Source organism: Plectrocnemia conspersa, unplaced genomic scaffold, assembly GCF_051122295.1.
Source record: "Plectrocnemia conspersa isolate PC_06_02 unplaced genomic scaffold, ASM5112229v1 ptg000005l, whole genome shotgun sequence".
Taxonomy (NCBI): Eukaryota; Metazoa; Arthropoda; class Insecta; order Trichoptera; family Polycentropodidae; genus Plectrocnemia; species Plectrocnemia conspersa.
Window position 1 is genome coordinate 34,100,629 of NW_028277169.1, and position 19,143 is coordinate 34,119,771.

A 19,143-nucleotide genomic window follows, 5' to 3' on the forward strand; every position below is an offset into this window, starting at 1 on the left:
CAATGATTATATAATTTATTTATTTTTTTAATATTTAATTGTTGCACACACGTTTTAGTAAATTTATTAAATAAACAATCATTGTAATTTAGCTTTCAAAAATTCAGTTTGCGTTAGTCATTTTTTCGTCGATCCATTTTCTAAAATATGGAACGTTTGTGTAAACTCCTGGATATTTAGGTTCTGCGCAGCCTACTCCCCAAGATACAATTCCAGCGATTTTGTCTTTTAGTATTAACGGTCCTCCAGAATCACCCTAAAATAATTTTATTTTACTTATAGATATGTAAAAAAAGTCGTGATTATTTTTTTTACATATATTAAATAACTGGTAATTGCATTTACCTGGCAAGCATCTTTACCTCCATCCTTTAGACCAGCACAAATCATAGACTCAACGACTGGCAGTGTTTCGTTGTATAAATCATAACAAAGTTGATGGTCTACTATTGGCACTTGCACACTATGTAGTATGTTGTTGTGCAAACCACCTTCCTTTTAAAAATTGTATTAGTATTAATTTAGAAAAATCAACCGAAAAGTAATCTAAATTAAATACCTCGAGATTACCAAATCCAACCACGGTTGCAATTTCATTAGCGTCAATACTAAAATCAGAATATGGTAAATCTATTGCCGACGTATTTTCGTTGAACTTTATAGGTGTAGCTAGCTAAATTAAATAAAATATCAATATTTAGGTGATGATTGAAATGCAAATGATATATAATTTATATTACGATATGCATAATAAAATATCTTTTTTAGAAAAATTATTCGCTAATAAATATTGTATCGATATCGACGTTAAACCAAGAGTTAAAAATAGTACCTGTTATATAATTATAATTATAATTTAAATTGACGTGAATAATTATGAACTATTAGCCTTCATAAATAAAATATTAATTTGTAGTTTTTAAGTTATTTACTATTACTTACCCGTGCTAAAGCTACGTCGTTAACTAATGTAGTTCTATTAAAATCTTCATGCGTTATAGAATATGATAATTTATATAAAACACCACCTGAATTACTCACGCTACTCCCTGTTCTTATAGAAATACCACTTGTATCAATATTTTCTCTGTAATGAATTTTACATAGTAATAAAAAATTATAAAAATTAAATGATTCATAAATTTAATACTTACGGAAAACAATGAGCGGCGGACATAATCCAATTTTCGTTCAATATGCTACCTCCACAGAATTGCTGATCGAATAGTATCAACGATACAATATAAGGGAAATCTTTGATATCTGCTTCATCTCCTCCGACTATAAAGTCTGAATTATAAGGCACTAAAATAATTTAAAAAAATGTTTATATAAGGATTAAATATGATACATGATCACAGCTAAAATTAAATTATTTTAAGGGTAATCTACATAAAAAATGTGTTAGTAACCATTTTTTAATTATTAGGTATATAAAATCATTTTTTTTCTTCTGCCACTAATTTATTTTTATTTAATATAATATGTACTCACATTTTCTGTAAAGATTTGTATAAAATACATTATTGACAATTTTGTGAAAAATAATACATTTAATTATTTTAGTAGTACTAAAAGTAGGTATTACGATAAATGTTTGTAATGTATTTAGAACTTTAAGGCAGGGTATAATTGTTTTGGGCATACAAACACAAAATTCGCAAAATGTTTGTTGATAATTTAGTAGGATTATTATGTTAGGAATATTATAAATTTGCATATAAAATAAGATTTTTTTCATTCAAGATTTAGAAATACAAAATTAAAAATTAACTTTGAAAAACAGTAAACAGTGATTTTATTTATAATTATTTTCTTACTATTTTAATTTTGATTAATAAATAAAATAGTATCAAAAAAGCCTTGTTATTTAACTTAATAATAGCTACTAAGCTTGGTGAAATTACGTTATTAAATGCTACTATAAGCATGCGTTATAGTACATTAAAAAAAATTTAAAACGTTTTTTAAAAAATATAGAACAATCCAGGTATGCTAATTTTTTGGTAAATGTCAAGGACGTCATTTCAGCTTTTTCTAGGAATAAGCAAAAGCTGGCCAGTCAGTGGTCGTTTTTTTTATATTTTTAATTCATTAAGATCCATAGTATTTCATTAAATAATATTCATTTTTCTGGCCAAATTCAAGGAGTTCCCTGTTTAGCAATAAAATCGTGCTAAAATCTAAAGTCCGTTATAAATAGCTACTGGTTTTCAAAACTGCAGTATTTGTCAATCATTTAAAAATACTGATAAAAAACATTTTTGAATATTTAATTTCAATTCTTGAAATTTATTAAAATCTCATGAGAAATGGGGAATCAGATCATTATTTGGAAATATTTGTACCTTTTTCGACTACCTGCTGTGAATACAGCTGTAAATTTACGGATTTAAATAGATACTTATAATCGAATTTGCAGTAGTTGTAATAAAAATAATTTTATAAGTTTATTTTTAGCAAAAAAAAAATTATAATTTTGAAAAAGAGAAATTTTGTACTTTTCTCGAGAAATTCTCGAAAAACTTTTTCCAAGGGGAGGTGACAAAAATTTGTATTTCATAGGAATTCATGGTATTTCATTAAATAATATGATTTTTTCAAGAACGGGACAAATGTCCTTACTTGCCCCCCTTCAAATGACGTCTCTGTTTCTAATATAAAAAAATGATTTTATGCCGTCAAAAAACATTTGTGAGTAGAAAGTATTTATCGGGGTATCTACTGTGAGCGAAATTCATAGAATTCGTTAGTCGAACGAAAAATATGTTGTAAATGTCCACCTTTTATTATTGTTAAGCGCTTATCTCAAAAATAGGTGTGGGTGAAAATTTTTATGTATTCAATAAATGTTCAATCATTTTTTTTAAGTAATTCGATCGCAGCTGATCTTAATTATTATGATTTGAAAATACTGAAATGCCACCTCTGAGCAAAAAGTATGCAAAATAATAAATTAAGCATTTTTATTTCGACGCTCTCACTGATCAGTAATTCTTACATCATTGTGTTATGCATATTTAACACAATTTAACATACTGAAAAAAACATGATAGTAAATAATTATAAATTAAAATAATTATTACAAACCAAAAACTATTTTTTAATTAAATAATATTTAAAGGCAATTTTTGATTTTTGATAGTTAAAAACGAGTAATTAAGAACCCTAATTCGAAATTCATTTTCAATATGTGATTTCTGGTTTATAATCAGGAAAAAACAAGTTTAATGTACATTTAAATGTTTCACCTAATTAATAACAAATCTAAAATAAAAGCGAATATGTGGCGTACTCGATTATCAGAATTGTTACATAGTTTAAATATCTGGGATCTCTGTTCATTAGAGATCATCAGGTAAGCAAATAAAAATTATAAAAATTTAGATAGTGAATAGATGCTATTTATGACAACGAAAATTAAGAAGGATTGTTAGACCCTAGCGATACCAATAGAGTAGGTTATCTAAGCTTATTGATTTGCTTTGTGTATTTTTATGAAACACATGGAAGTATTGTAAGGCTTGAATGAGTGAAAGATGAGAGATAAGCACCAAGTTGAATGGTAAAACATTTGTTGGGCTTTCAAATAGATACATGTTGTTGTTGTTGTAACGATATGTTGTATTATATATACTAACTTCCATTTATATGTAAAAATAGCACAATTTGCGTGAAAAACAAAATGGAATACATTTTAGCACTAATACAAAATAATAAGTGACTTAAATGTATGGTTTTGCTTTTTATGTATTTATATGTATATTAAAGAATTTAGCAAATAAATATTTTATTTTTAAAGACAAGATAAAAAAAGCATCAATTGTAATAAAATTATAACAAATACCTTATTTAAATATTCGCAGATAAAAATGCTGTTAAAGTTTAATTTGTGTAATAAAATTATTTATGCTTTAATGGAAGTTGGGGAAAATTGGATCAAGAGCATAGTTTTTAATAATTTAATGAATATACCGCTATAAAAGCATAGTTTCTTAAAGTATATTCATATCTGATTTCCTTTATAAATATATTTTTTTTATTAGTGTCTAATGCTTACTTTAATTGCGTTTTTAATTTTTATATTGTATATTTTAATAATTGACGACATTATATAAGTAATATGCAATAATTTATTTCACACTATTGATATATGAATAATATTGAACTAAAATTTAATTTTCATCATTAGCTATATTCTATTTTCACGTTTCTGTTAATTGTTTAAAGCATTTCTTATAAAACGTGACTGATTTTAAAGCAAAAGTATCAGAGATTAATAATTATAATGTGTTTTATCATTTACTAAAATGTTGCATTGACCGAAAAATATATTATTTACAAAAATAAATATCTGAAGAGCTTGAAGGATAACGTGTTATTTTCCTTTTCAATCCTAAATATTATTTTTCGAGGGTAAACAGTTTAGCTAGCTACAATAAACATTAATTTAAATTTAGTGTATTTATCTTTATATAGCAATAATATGATTTTTTTATAAAGAGTTATATTTCAAGGTAAATATTTATTCTGAATGTATTTATCTTCATATATAAAAATACAATTTAATAAATGTTTGTTATTTTTTATTTATAATAATTTTTCTGGGTCTCTAACAATAATCATTATTTAATATAAAAATAGCAATCACAATATTTCATCAATTAGTCAATAAAAGAAAATATAAATATCATACTTGCAAATAAAGTACGCTAATTGCATGGGCAAAATATTTTATTGTGCATATGAATATACGTCATAAAATTTATTTTACGAAAATATTACGCTTTCTCGAATAAAAAAAATGCTACCACTCAAAGAGCATTGCTGCAAAATTTTCCCAAGAAAATGCATTTTTCAAATGGCTTAAGAAATACTGAGTTGAAAATAGCGTCATGAAAAAATCCATTGGCAGATAAAAAAAGATGAGGTATACAATAAATAGACCACTGTGCAACTTTGGGTGAATTTGGAAGCGACAGAGGAGCTTTACCCCTCTCAACGACATAATAAAAGCTAATACTCCGCTTTAGAAAGGTCATTTGGATTTGGAATTTGGCAGAAAAGTATTACTCTTAAGCGTGATTTCAATTCTTGAATTCTACTGAGAAGCTGAGAATGTATCTAGGAGTTTTATTCAAGATTTAAGACGACCCGCAACTGAAACAATTCTGGCTTGCTATTTTTACCTTAGCTTAATAGTTTATTGCTCTTAAAAAAATAATGGAACAATACATATGTAGTACGTGTTATGCAACTTAATATACAAAGTTAAATTTTCTTTCGCAATAGGTTTACTTATTCGAATTTTCTTTGATCCATAATAGAAAACTTTTCACGTTTGTGTAAATTCCTGGAGAGTGAACTTCAGCGCAACCCTCTCCCAATGACATAATTCCAACAAGTTTTCCTTTGGCTATTAACAGTCCTAGAAATACCCTGTAATAATAATAAAGTAAGCAGTGCTTAAAATAATACAATATTCAGGTATATTGATCATTTTTTATCAAAAATAGTAAAATTACATTGCTTCGAATATTTCATGCGACACTTACTTTTATGATATTATGAAGGCGAAAATATTTGTTTTTTCAAAGGCAACCGTTTTATTTTACACTATATGTTTATTGTTTATTTTAAAATATAATATAAAAATAAGATTAATATCATATTGATAATACATATTTTATGTTCATCGCTGCATACGCTATATAATTAATATGTATTACAATTAGATCAGTAGTATAAGTAGGTAACTAATACATACAAGTCATGGTTTCTCAATTTCCATCTGAACCCTAGTGCTTAGAAGATATAAATGAATAATTATTATATAGTTTTTATTCCAAGCGATCATTACAGGTTAAGTTTTCCTAGATGTTCCTAATCTCACAGATTAATATCTTAAAATATAATTAAAATAAAATCTAGATAGGTATTGCATAGTGACATTAACAGGTGTAATAATAGTCACTAATTATGTCACAGTAATTTTATGTCATTGTATTTCAGAATTAATAGTTGATTTTTAACTTAGATTTAGTATAAAATTAATAAAGCATTTTTTTCTTCTACCAAGGAGTTAACATAGTGCTAATATTTTACTGGCGTTTTAATGATATCATGTATATCTATTAGTGAATATTTATTCAGATATGGTTTCACTGAAACAGTTTATAAGATTATATTTAAATTACCAAAAAAATCATATTCACTCTAACGTATACCTATATATATTATATTGCGTATAAATCAGATAATATAACATATGGGGCAAAAAATATATTATTAATTTTGCCAGCAATAATAAGAAAATCTACTACAACAAAAATAGTAATCTTGACAAAAAAGATTGCAGTAAATTATATAAAACAATACATCACTGAGATTATAATGTTTTAATGTGTTGATTATAAGTTTATTTTTCTTTTTAATTGGAACTAATAAAAATCTGATAATAATTAACGATAACTAATATATTATGCCATTTTTAATAATATTTTAAGTGTTTTTTAATGCGTCAATATAAATTTACTACAAACATTATGTATATGAAATATAAATTATTAATCTAAAATATATTACTATTAAAATATATTATAAAAAAAAACAATATAGAATTTTTTGTAGTCTTTCTTTAATCGGAGTGATTATTGTATCAATTTATGAAAGCTTTTATATTTTATATTTAAGCAAATTTTAGGACTTTCTATTTGTTCCTCATGTCAAAAAACTGATACCTCTGGAGCTATTTATCATTAAATTTCACTTCTTTCATTTAATCTACTTTATTAGATGAGTGCTAGATTCAATTTTTACGTATATTAAAAAAACTATAATAGTTTCTAGACACTACGAAAGAAATTCATAAAATAACGACAAGAAACATGATGGTACAAACATATTTGTGACAAAATGGTACTCTACGGCGACAAAGCCAGACATGGGAGAGATTGGTGTGATATGAAAAAATTATATAAATCATATTATACAAAATATCAATAACAATAATAGTAAAAAATCAATAACAGTATGATAGACCAGTAGATTCGGTCAGTGACTAATATTTAACAATACCTAGATTCGAATATAATAGGTATAAAATAATATATGTATTATTTAAGTAAAATCATAGATTTTTTTGCATCATTCATGCCCTTTTTTGCATCTATTGCCCCATTATAGCGTAAAAATTACCGTTTATGCTGAATATTTATGTATCACAACATACATTTGCATTTGCGTTTATTGGATTATAGTGTGAAACAAACAGTTTTGGGAATAACGTCTCAGCTGTCCGTCATAGTGTGAGCGATCGGTAATACTTTTAATAATATTAATTGGACACCGATCGATCGAGCGATAAGCGCCGATTTATCCACGCAATTAGACAGTTGGAGTAATGTTGTTAAATGTTGTTGTTTTTTGGATTTTTTGTAGACCTGGAGAGCGAAACGCAAGGGATGCGGAGCTGATCGCCCAGCGTCTACGAAGGGCCGGTCCCCTGGGACGCCTGCCTCCGTCGGCCCTCAACCATTTGGCCCTGTGCGGTTTCTACGAGGACCTCGAGAAGGGCGTCACGTGTACGTGCCACACAATTTCAATACCATTTCGCATGCAAATTAAAATGTTACACCACACCCTGTGATGATGAAATTTTCAACGAAGTTTAGCATGCAATTAGCGACCCCTCCGTCCGATGCAAATGTATAAAGTTTGCGACAAAATTGGGAATGGAAAATTTTCCCTCGGAAGCTCTTTTCTTTATATATAGATTTTTTTGTACATTTTGTAAAGAGAAGCGCGGATGCGAAAAACTCGCGTCGTTTCGACAGGAAACGAACCGCCAAGATAGGCGTAGAAATTTATTTAACGGAAAATTGAAGCGAATGAATGTATTTTCGGCGGTGTTACAGAATAAGAGAATATGACTATAGAATAAAAGCTTAGTTTTTCATTTATAAATCTACTTTAGATGTAGGACAAAAATTATAATTTTAACGCTTGAACAAATACAAGTTCATGTGCTAAATACCAGTGTAGAAATTCAATATATGCTAGTGTATTTAAATGTTTACTAAGTAAGATTTATTCATTGAAAATATGATGCTTAAAAAATTAAAGAATATTTAGTCAAAATCAGAATTTGTTGCTTTTATTTGATATATCGTAAAAAATATATGTTATACCGTTTTTCTTGATTAAAGTGAGTTGGCGATCAATAATGATGTATTTATATATCCACTCTATCTTTTTAACTAACATTTTACCATTAAAAATATAGTCTATTTACAAAAATGATATTTTGAAAACGTTTAATAATCAAATAAATCTCTTATTTTTATTTACTTTTAGAGATTGTGCAGTTTTCAAAAGACTTATTATTATTATTGATTATTATATACAACATATACAGACATATTATTATTGATAATTAAAGTTTGTAGTTCAAAGCATTAAATCTAAATGTTTAAGTAGATCTGTAGGGTAAAGGTCAGGGAAATATAGGGAATGAGACACAATTGTAATTTTGCATTAGTAATTAGTGATATCTCGCATTATCATGAAGCTATTTATATCGCTCTGATTTATTTATTACCGCCGGATGTTTTATGGTTGATTTCATTTTATATGCATGACTGCTATTTTTATACAATAAGATTTGACTCGCAATAGTCTCGCCTACTTTAAGAAATAATCAATGAATAATACCCAAAATACCACATTACTCTCACTATATTTTTTTTGTGTGAAAATTGTTTTGGAGCTTCTTTTCTATTTAACCATTGTTTTGAACTCTTTTGGTTATCATATATAATCCATTTATTATCGCAGGTAATGATTCTCTTAAAAACTGGTTCCCTAATATTTTTAACGAAATTTTTATTTTTGAACAGACTTCGAAACGTGCTGTTTTTGCTTTTTAGTCAGTTCGTGCGGTACCCATTTGTCTATTGTTTTTTAAATTTCCTATGGCATTCAGATGTCGTTTAAAAATTTCCAAAAAACAAGGCTGTGAGTATTTAAACATTTGTTTGTGATATGATTTTAAATCTTAAGTAAGCACGAAGTTTCATTATGCTAAAAAATATTGCCATAATAAATTAATTTTGACAGACTTGATTTTTAACATTATTCGTATTGATTTATTAATATTTAAATTTAGGTTTGTCTGAAGTAATTTGTAATTTGAGATAAAAATATTTAATACCAGATATTGGAAAATCAAATAATAAATAGTCCACAGATGCACAATATTAACTTAGTAATACAAGTAATTTATATAATTACGACAATTAAAAAGCATTTATTTTTTGTTCGCCGGTTATTGGTTATTTTAAATAACATAAAGATAAGAAGATAAATTGAATTTAAAACATATGCTAAAAAATATTATAAATATCTTTAGACAGATTCGCAACTAAATCTTATTTTTATTGATTTACAAATTTTTGAGAAATCCAATCTAAACCATTAAAAAGTTTATTTCGGAAATATGCGTAATTTCTAGAATTTCGGCAGTTACATAGCGTTTTTTATTTATTATTTTGTCTGTCGGATATGTGTTATTAAAAAAAATACTGCTATTTATAACATTAAAAATCCAATAAATGTTATTAAATAAATCTATATTAAAAAGTTCATATCTGCGAAATAATAGCTCGGAAATATAAGTAATTTTTAAAATTTTGGCAATTAGATAGTGTTTTTTTCATTATTTTGTCTGTCGGCTATTAGTTGTTATAGAAATGAATAAATATTAGATTAACTCGAAAAATAAAAATACAAATTCAATTATATTCTAAAATATATTACCATAAAAAATATTTTATACAGATTTATACTATGATTTATAAAAAATATTACATCCAATACCAAGTATTAAAAAAATGAATACTATAAAATCCAAAGCTGTATTATATTAAATTAGAAATATGAGTAATTTCTAAAATTTCGGCAATTACATTGCATTTTAATCTTTCATTATTTTGTTTAAAGGTTAGAAGATAAATTTCGCAAAATAAAAATACGAAGATAATTCAAATTATATGCTAAAAAAATATTACCATAAGAAATATCCTTAGACAAACTTAAGATTTAATTATCATTTGTATTGATTTAAAAAGTATATGAAATCCATTACCAGTTTTCGAAAAATTAAATATTTATGAGTATTTTATGGAATTTCGGTAGTTACATAGCGGATTTTGTTTGTCAGCTATTAGTTGTTATAATCATGGCTGCTATAAATAACATTAAGGTGGAAAATAAATTACTCAAAATGAAAATATCTACAATTGTTCTATAGATAATTAGCAATAATACACAAAGTTTTTGCTCATTTTGAAAAATAAATTAAAAAAAATATTTTTCTTAGTATTTTAATTAATTAACGGTTCTGGTTGTAGTTAATTTTATGTTGGAATATCAATTACTTTGTTAGCTTTGTTTATTTGTTGTAGATATTTTAACCCTGTCTTTTCATCTAAGTTGTATTCACTATATTTAGAAAAGCCAGATAATAGTTTAAGTATTTAATTTTTAAAGTTAAATACTAAAATAAGAAAATGGAACGATTGAAAATAAAATTTAAACCCAAAAAGCTTAGCGTCCGGGATTTACACACACTTTCTAGCTGCGGTACCTCAAGACAGTAAGGAATTAACAGCTGATTATTAATATAATATAAATTAGTTTAACCAAACAATAGCTTAATAGTAGATTTATAATTTAATATATATTTAAAAATAAAAATTAATAAATTACAGTATTGAATTATATTAAATAAGTAAATATTCGCAAAGTATCATTTATTAAATATAAGGAATCATTTCACAATCACATATATATATAAATTATAAATGATTTATTTACATAAATTTTAATATAAAGCTTTAATAACAATTATATCAGTGATATAAGATATTTTGAATAAAACTAAGAGAAATTAATATCAAAAATGTTTTATTACAACAATTGACTTTGAAGACGATGTAATCTCGGGAATGCGGAATTCGTACGGTAATTGGAATTTTATTTTGACGCGTGTGCTTAATCGGGACGCTAATATTACCCATGCCGATTAATTCGGGTCAGATAAATAGAACAATGTTTAGATAATTATTATAGCTGATTAATGCAAGTACAATCTTAAGTATATATTAATTAAATCTAAGGAGTTAATTTTGTGCGCGTTTTAGTAATTTACGGTACATATAGAAATTAAATTATATTTAAATTCTAATAAGAGCTATATATAATAGTCTGTATATTTTATTATTATTAAAATATATATAGAAATATATAAATGATGAAATTCTACTGTAATTGACGTCAAGAATCAGATATAAATAAAAATCTAAAAATATAATCAGAGTATTTAAATAGACGTACAATTCTGTTATGGATAAATTTAACTGAGTTAAAAATATAACAGATATAATAATTTCCAATTGTAAACTAATGACGTCTCTTTTGGGCTTGTGATATATTTTACGCAATATGAATTATATTAAACAATAATTACTGCTATATAAAAACGTGCAGAAGAGCAAATTTTTTTTATTAATGTAACTCAGTTTTTTATTGACTTTTAAATTAATTTATTTTTTATAGCTTTATAAATTAAATGTTGGAAACATTGAGTTTGTCTGTCTCGTTAAAAAATCCAAACGATTTATATTTATATAAAACGTTTTACTGCGAATATTATTATTTTATCTTGTACACAGGAAACAGATCATTACACAACAATAAATTCTTAATTGCCACGATGTTATTATTAGGGCTTCCTTTAATAAATATTATCACACAGGAAAAGTAACTATTTACCTCTTTAAAGTAACTGAAATTGTTTTACTTTATTCTATTATTTTTTACGACTTGTCGAAGAATCGAGGTAATCGGAAGCTTTAATCGAAAGAAGCAATTTCATTGATTTTCTTTTAATGTAAGATAATCATTTTACGGATCTTCCTTTTTATCTCCGATTCCTGCTATAAGTATTTTTAGCTCGTTTCAATAGTCTATTACGGTTTTACCTCAAGTGTCACAACTTTCGCGTGAACGACAGAAAATTCATAATGGTACACAAATCCATTTTCCTTTCTACATATATCTATATTTATATATAGTTTGATTGAATTTACGGTTTCGTATCGGGTGTCAAAGCGATATTGATATTAATCGAGATTGAGGTTAAATCGTGGGCAATATATGAAATTCGATATTGTTAACGTAGTAACGTTTCGTTTCCGTTAAAGCATCTGTAATTGTGGTAGAAATGTTTAAGGTCAAGTCTACTCGACCATTGGTAATTAAAACTAAACAATATCCGGAATATTATGATATTATAATAACACGATTTCTCTTTGATGTTCCGATAGTAATTAAACTCTGTAGAAACTTTTAATCCTTAAGTTTAATGCCTGTATCTGGCATAATATATGCTATAAAATAATAGCAATTTTTATTATAAAAGTAAATTTTCTAGTACGTAGTATTAACAATATATGAGTCTTTTGTTATATTAAAAAACTTACTTATATAACGTCTTTATATGTAGTAATCCAAAAATTAATGGCGCTTTTTTATTGAAGCAAAAAAATATTTCATTTTAATGATTTAAAATATAATTTATATCTAAAAATATAACATGTTCTTAACTTTCAGTAATAAAATGTTCGAGGCTTTGATAAAAAATTTACCGAGAACACTTTTTTCACAACCTTTTAAACTATTTAGAAAGTGTTGCAAAATGGTAATTGAAAAAAGCAGGGTCTGGATATCTCAAGTTATAAGCAATTCCCTCAGAAATTTTACTTGACTATTGTACTGACATTCACACTTCAAAATTCAATTTGAAGTTGGAGGCATTATACTTAAAGAGTTCTCTACCATAGTAGAGTTAAAAGCTCGTACGAATTTATAGCGCAAACCCAGTTTCAGAACATCAAAGATCGAAAAAACCGCCGCTTCTCTCTTCGCATCTCTTAGTTTAGCTCAAAGGCAAAGTCAAAGTGGAGCTTTTAGTCACCCATGGAAAAGTTAATGTATAAATAACATATAAAAAATGTACGTGACGATAATATTTGTTGCACAAAATGCTTAAAATATAAATCATTGTATTAAAAAATGTAAAAAATTAGTACTCAGCTTAAATCTGTCAAAAAATGTTGATCTGAAAAAATATGAATCTTTAATTTATAGAACAAATATAAATTAATTTTTTTCATTTATATTATCATTAATACATTTATTATACGTTTCGTTTTTATTTATTATAATTTAACTACATTTAAATAACTCACTATACAATGTTTAATATCATAAACAATGTATTATTTTATAATCACTTTGTCATTAATATATAATATTAATAATATTAATTAAAATTTAGAATATTGAGGTACACTAACCCTAAATATATTTTAAATAACTTATTTAATTTATTTCCAATACATTTCAATTTATTTAAATTATGTACTTATTAAAATAAAAATACCAGAAACACTGCAAATAATATTTTTAATTAAATACTTGTTATTGATTATTGTTAATTATAGAGCTGTTTTCGTAGAATGCCTCTTCTAAAACCTTAATCTCTCTTCAATTTAAATGTTTTTCCTATTCATGAACTCTCTGAATTGTACACAAACAACTATTGGGATAGTAAATTAAATTCAAAGCATATTATTTTAATATTAAATATATATTATATATTGTGTTTAAAGATATGAAACCAACCACTGAAATTCCTAGCATTCAAATATAACCCGGAAAACGTTTTATTATTAAATGTTCATAGTCTTGGCTTTCGAACGAGCTTTTTGAGCGTTAATGGATGAGAGATAAAAGAGTGCAATTTGTTCAATGGCGAAATTATTTTACATAAAGCACCTACCTTTTAATGGAAGAGGGCCGAATCCTAAAGCAAATTCGATCTATGTCAGCATTTTTATTGTGTGTATATATATATATATATATTCCATAATATCGCTCGCCACTCCCTATTTTCCCTCTCGTGTCAAATTATGAGGTCCAGGCTTTTATTGCGAAAATTCCAGGTCGTACGCGAAATTGTTATGCGTGCGCACATAAAGCTCGAAAAATGATCAACATTTATTATATATGCCAACAATATCTCGAAATATAACATATACTATGTGATTGTGGTTTACTAATCTTAAATTCTAACTTTATCGCAATATTTATATTAAACATAGGCATTCATTTTATAAATGTTGAGGAAAGCAAAGCAATAACGTAATTTTTGACACATTTATTTGAATCGTTTCATTTCCTTCACGGATATTGTCAATCAAATAGCTTTCGTTGTTTTATTATGAAAGACTATATATTCAGCTTCGTAGATTATATAAAGGCATTTGATTTTGTAAAGTGGGAATGCCTCTGAGATGTATCGGCAAATATGGTAGTACCAAAATCAAAAATATGGGAGTACCATAATCTTATATTTCAAAGCTTTTGGCAAAGAAATTGGCTTAGCTCGATTTATTTTATTTATTCATCCGTGATATTAAGAAAATATAAAAAAATCTAATGTGTGATGATCTTCTTGAATTTTGATCTTCCAGATACAATTGAAGTAAAAAAAAACACTAGGGCTCAGACGAGCTTTAAATCCAAGGTCTTTAACGCATTCGTCTCATACTATACCTTTAGTTTTTTATGCTGAAAATGGCATAATATATAATATTTATACCATTATATATACAATGAAACATACGATTAACTGAATTTATATTATTTTATGTATTAAAATATGAAATACTCGAGATTTTCTAGGACGAGTCAAAAAATAAATCTTGGATAAAATATATTTAAAGTTAACGTTTTAAAAAATTACACTGATTTTTCGATTATTAAATAAATAATTTTTATATTAATAGTAGCTCTTTAAAATAAAAGTAGATCTATTTTATAAAATACAACATAGATATTTATGCATAGTGTAGTTTTAATTGCATTTTGTACTTTGAATAAATCATATATTTATCATAGAAAAAATGCCACTTTTATGTATTCTTCGTTGTTTATACATCGCTTCAATGAAACTGATGCAATGTGAATCATAAGTGTGCCTAAAGTGGCTCTGCAGGAAAATTGTAACATAGCCATATGTGTGCAAACTTCTACCCTAATGGTGCCATTTTTGCTACATGGGTGGCAAATAAGATCGTAATGCAGGTTTCTTAGTCACGTTTTCCATTAGGCAGTACTCTAATAATATATATATATATATATATATATATATATATATATATATATATATATATATATATATATATATATATATATGTATATATATATATATATATACATATATATATATATATATATATATATATATATATATATATATATATATATATATATATATATATATATATATATATATATATATATATATATATATATATATATATATATATATATATATATATATATATATATATATATATATATATATATATATATATATATATATATATATATCTTGATGACAATACTCATGTAGTGGCAGCAAGACCAAACCGTCACGATAGTACGACGACTAGAGGTGCCTCGTCCGCCGGCCTCATAACATTTGTAGCAATAAAATGTAATAATTATAATAGTGAATTTCTGTCTCATCCGTTAGCTAAATAACATGTTTTTTGAGTAATAAAAATAATTAAGAACTAATATAAATCGTTACAACAAAACTAATAAATGTTTTTAATAAATATTATAGTTATGCTGCACGATTAAATATGATAGCATAAAATATTTTCGCTTTTCCTTTTGTCACATTACTTTTATATGTTACATTAACACGACGGCAGCAACATAACGAGGCATTCATGTCACCCAACCCAACACACGTTAAATCATAACGAACCTGAAATAATAAACACGACGTCATCATTCGGTTTATTTTCTGCAATTTTCTCACAAATATAATATAAATAGTATAAATAGATTACATATCTCTATTTATGTCACATCAAGTTTTGCTATGAAACATGTTTTTTCGTCACAAAAACAATTTAAGTATATATTCTTTTATTACGATTGATTATATTTGTAATAAATAATGAAGGAACGAGAATCGTACATTGACTAACTCCTGATTAAAAAAATATGGAACACTTACTGCTCGTGTGCTTTAGAGTTCGAGTGTTTGATATAAAATAATGCTGACGCGTATAACGCACACGCTATATATTAAATATGAATTATGAGTTTCAACTAAATCGCGCCTTGCGATCATTACACGAAATAAGCGAATGTCGGTTTTTGCTGAAAGGCGGAAGTGGCGACAGTGGTGCCACCTACTTACCGCCGACCCACTTACCCGGATGAAGGCCTGACTTCCGTTATTTATTCATTGTTGGAAAGCGGCGGCGTTTTGCGGAAGGGGAAAACCGCTGCGAGGCGCCGGATCATATCGGCAAAAGTATTTGCATAATTTTCTTTCTTTTCTTCGACGAAGACGCACAAATATTTTTTGTGTCCTTATATTTTTTTCAGAGTTCTAGAGTGTTTTTGAAGTATGTGACATTCTTGAAATCCAAAGACACTTGAAACTCTCAGGTAAATAAAGCTTGCGCTTACGGATGGTCATTGCGACCAATGAACCTTGTTAATTCTGGCGTATATGTCCGCGCAAAAATTCGTGCGGACTGAAATATATGCTTAACTTCACAATATTAATTTTATAATATTATTTTAAATTATATTTAAATTGTTTACCATAGAGATTTTTAAAGCTCATATGTACAACTATCTCCTTCTAGTTTTATTAAAAATATGCGGTTTTACGAACCCATCACATGATAGACTTTGCGTCTGTGACCTTACATGCTTTGCGGTTTTTGTGCAATACTGGGTGTCCTGCACGATTTTAATATAAATTGTTAACTTCATAACATTATGATTTAAAAAAATTATTTTACTGTTAAAATCGCGTTAAAATTTGTCAAAGCCTCACATAAATAAAACCTTTTATTGCTTAGGGACCACATTTAAAAAAATAAAAAAATAGGAGTTCGTTTTTTTAAAAAAACACTATTTATAATAAAAAAAAATAATAAATAAAAAGCAAACCATTAGTTAATTTAAAAGCAATTTTTTTAGTACAGAATTATTCGCAATATGCAGTGATTCTGATACTATTAGATCATTTTCTATATGGGATTTTTTAATAGGATTTTTGATAATCTCACGAGCCACTGGTTATTAAACATTGTTCTAGATATATTATGACAGGATAGGGTTATTTATTACTCCTTAGAGGGACGTATACTTACAAAACTGTTTTATGTTACCCGGTTTTATTATTTTTATACCATTGTTTGTTTGAATATTTGATATATTCTTTAAAATATAATTTATTATGTAAATAGTAATTATAAAATATTTAAACGTTCTATCTAAATTATATTAGTTTTAAAAGGAACACATTTATTAAATATAAAGTAATATTATATAATTAGATACATATAATATTTAAAAATAATGTTTATTCTTTTGTTTTTCAAAATTGTTATTTACCGTTATAAATAAAATATTTTGTTTTTGTTGTCATATTTTTGAGCCGCGATAGTATACAGTTTAAGATGTAGTGTGTTATAAATATCGTTATCAATATTGAAAAATTTCAATGAATTGATAAGCAATGAAATAATAATCAGCCCGATAGTTGCAAAGGTTATAATATTTTATTATAAATTATTGGTAAGCATAAATTTATATATTAAAAAATTCTAGAGTATGTTTTTCGTGAAATCGATTGAAGACAATTAGTACTGTAATTATAAAAAAATCGACACCTCTTTCTATCCTATTTTATTTATCGTCGCGGACAGTAATTAAAACAATTTCACATATAAGTTTTTATCATTAGCATATATTATTTAATATGAATTATATTTCTTTGCTTATATGTGTTTATTTTTTTATAATTATTTTTTTGTTTTAAATAGAAACATAGCGTGCGAAACGACATTGTTTGACCGCTTTGCATAAATTTAAATTGCAATTCTTTACTAATGCCTTATAAAATTTTAAAAGGTTTCCTTACCATAGCCACTGCCTTATAACGAATTTCCTCTTTTTTCCCTCCTTTCAAGAAGCATTAGTGCTTGAACGTCCGAGGATTATTCAAAGAATTTTATAAATGAAAAATTTCCGACACACAATAGGGCAAAATTTTGACGAAAATTCTCAACGATGAATACTTTTTTTTAAATATAATTGTACCCCTACTATTATAAGCTCACATAAATCGTCTAAACTAAGATATTCTTTTTTATATTAATAATATAATAAATATATTTTCAGTGACATCTATATGCCCTATGGCAAATTTTGATTAATATTAATATAAGATTGCCATTGAAATATTTATGATTATATTTTCGGGTATTCGTAGTTATGTTTCAGACAATATTCAATTGCCTATTGTAAAATTTATTTATTAAAAATTAGGTAATTCTATTTGAAATATATTAAATATTGCTAAAAAAGTATTATATCTATAAATAATTTAATATTAAAGAGCTGGACGTCTTATCGACTGCCAGAATATTACGAAGGATCTCGAAATAACAGGAAAATGTTTACTTTTGCGGTGTTTTAATTGCGTTTTTAACATTAATTTAATAATTGAGTTTGTCTTACAATATAAAATCGTTTGAAATTATATTTTTCAGAGATGGGGTTGAAAATTTTCGATTGCGACGCAATTCACCTGCCTGTTATATTTTTTTATTATTGAACTTTACCGTGACATATAAAAATATATACATAGTAATGGGTGATAAATTAAAAATACTGTTTTGCTGGACCGCTAGTGTGTGACAAGCTCTTAACTATCGTCCTCGACGATTCGTGTTTCGTGTCTCGATGGCAATAAAGGAACTTATATCTACCTAGGTAAGAATTTGTCTAAAGAAAAAAATAACAATAATAGTTTTGTTTCTTTAAGGTTTTTGTGAATTTAAAATTTTCGTAAAAATTCATATTTGTAATTTTTTTTTTTAATAATTATAAAATATTATGATACATATCTAACTGATTCAAAGTTAATCTTGAGTTCATAATTAAAATAATATACTTTAACAGAATTAAAAGTTT

At 25.9% G+C, this 19,143-nt stretch overlaps 2 protein-coding genes across 2 annotated transcripts in view; one reads left to right on the forward strand and one right to left on the reverse strand.

Moving 5' to 3' along the window:
- Window positions 1-19,143, forward strand: part of Epac (Exchange protein directly activated by cAMP) — a 244,133-nt gene that overhangs the window by 60,030 nt on the left and 164,960 nt on the right. Inside the window, exon 2 of the mRNA XM_088185580.1 lies at window positions 7,441-7,583. Coding sequence (XP_088041706.1) covers window positions 7,441-7,583 — 143 coding nt within the window. The remainder of the gene's footprint in view (window positions 1-7,440; window positions 7,584-19,143) is intronic.
- LOC148235496 (vitellin-degrading protease-like) lies at window positions 51-5,774 on the reverse strand. Its single transcript, XM_088185945.1, has 6 exons — window positions 5,768-5,774; window positions 1,155-1,305; window positions 943-1,069; window positions 560-673; window positions 346-495; window positions 51-256 (listed from the first exon to the last, which is right to left on the reverse strand). Exons 1-6 carry the CDS (start codon window positions 5,772-5,774, stop codon window positions 104-106), a joined length of 702 nt encoding a protein of 233 aa, XP_088042071.1. The 3' UTR covers window positions 51-103.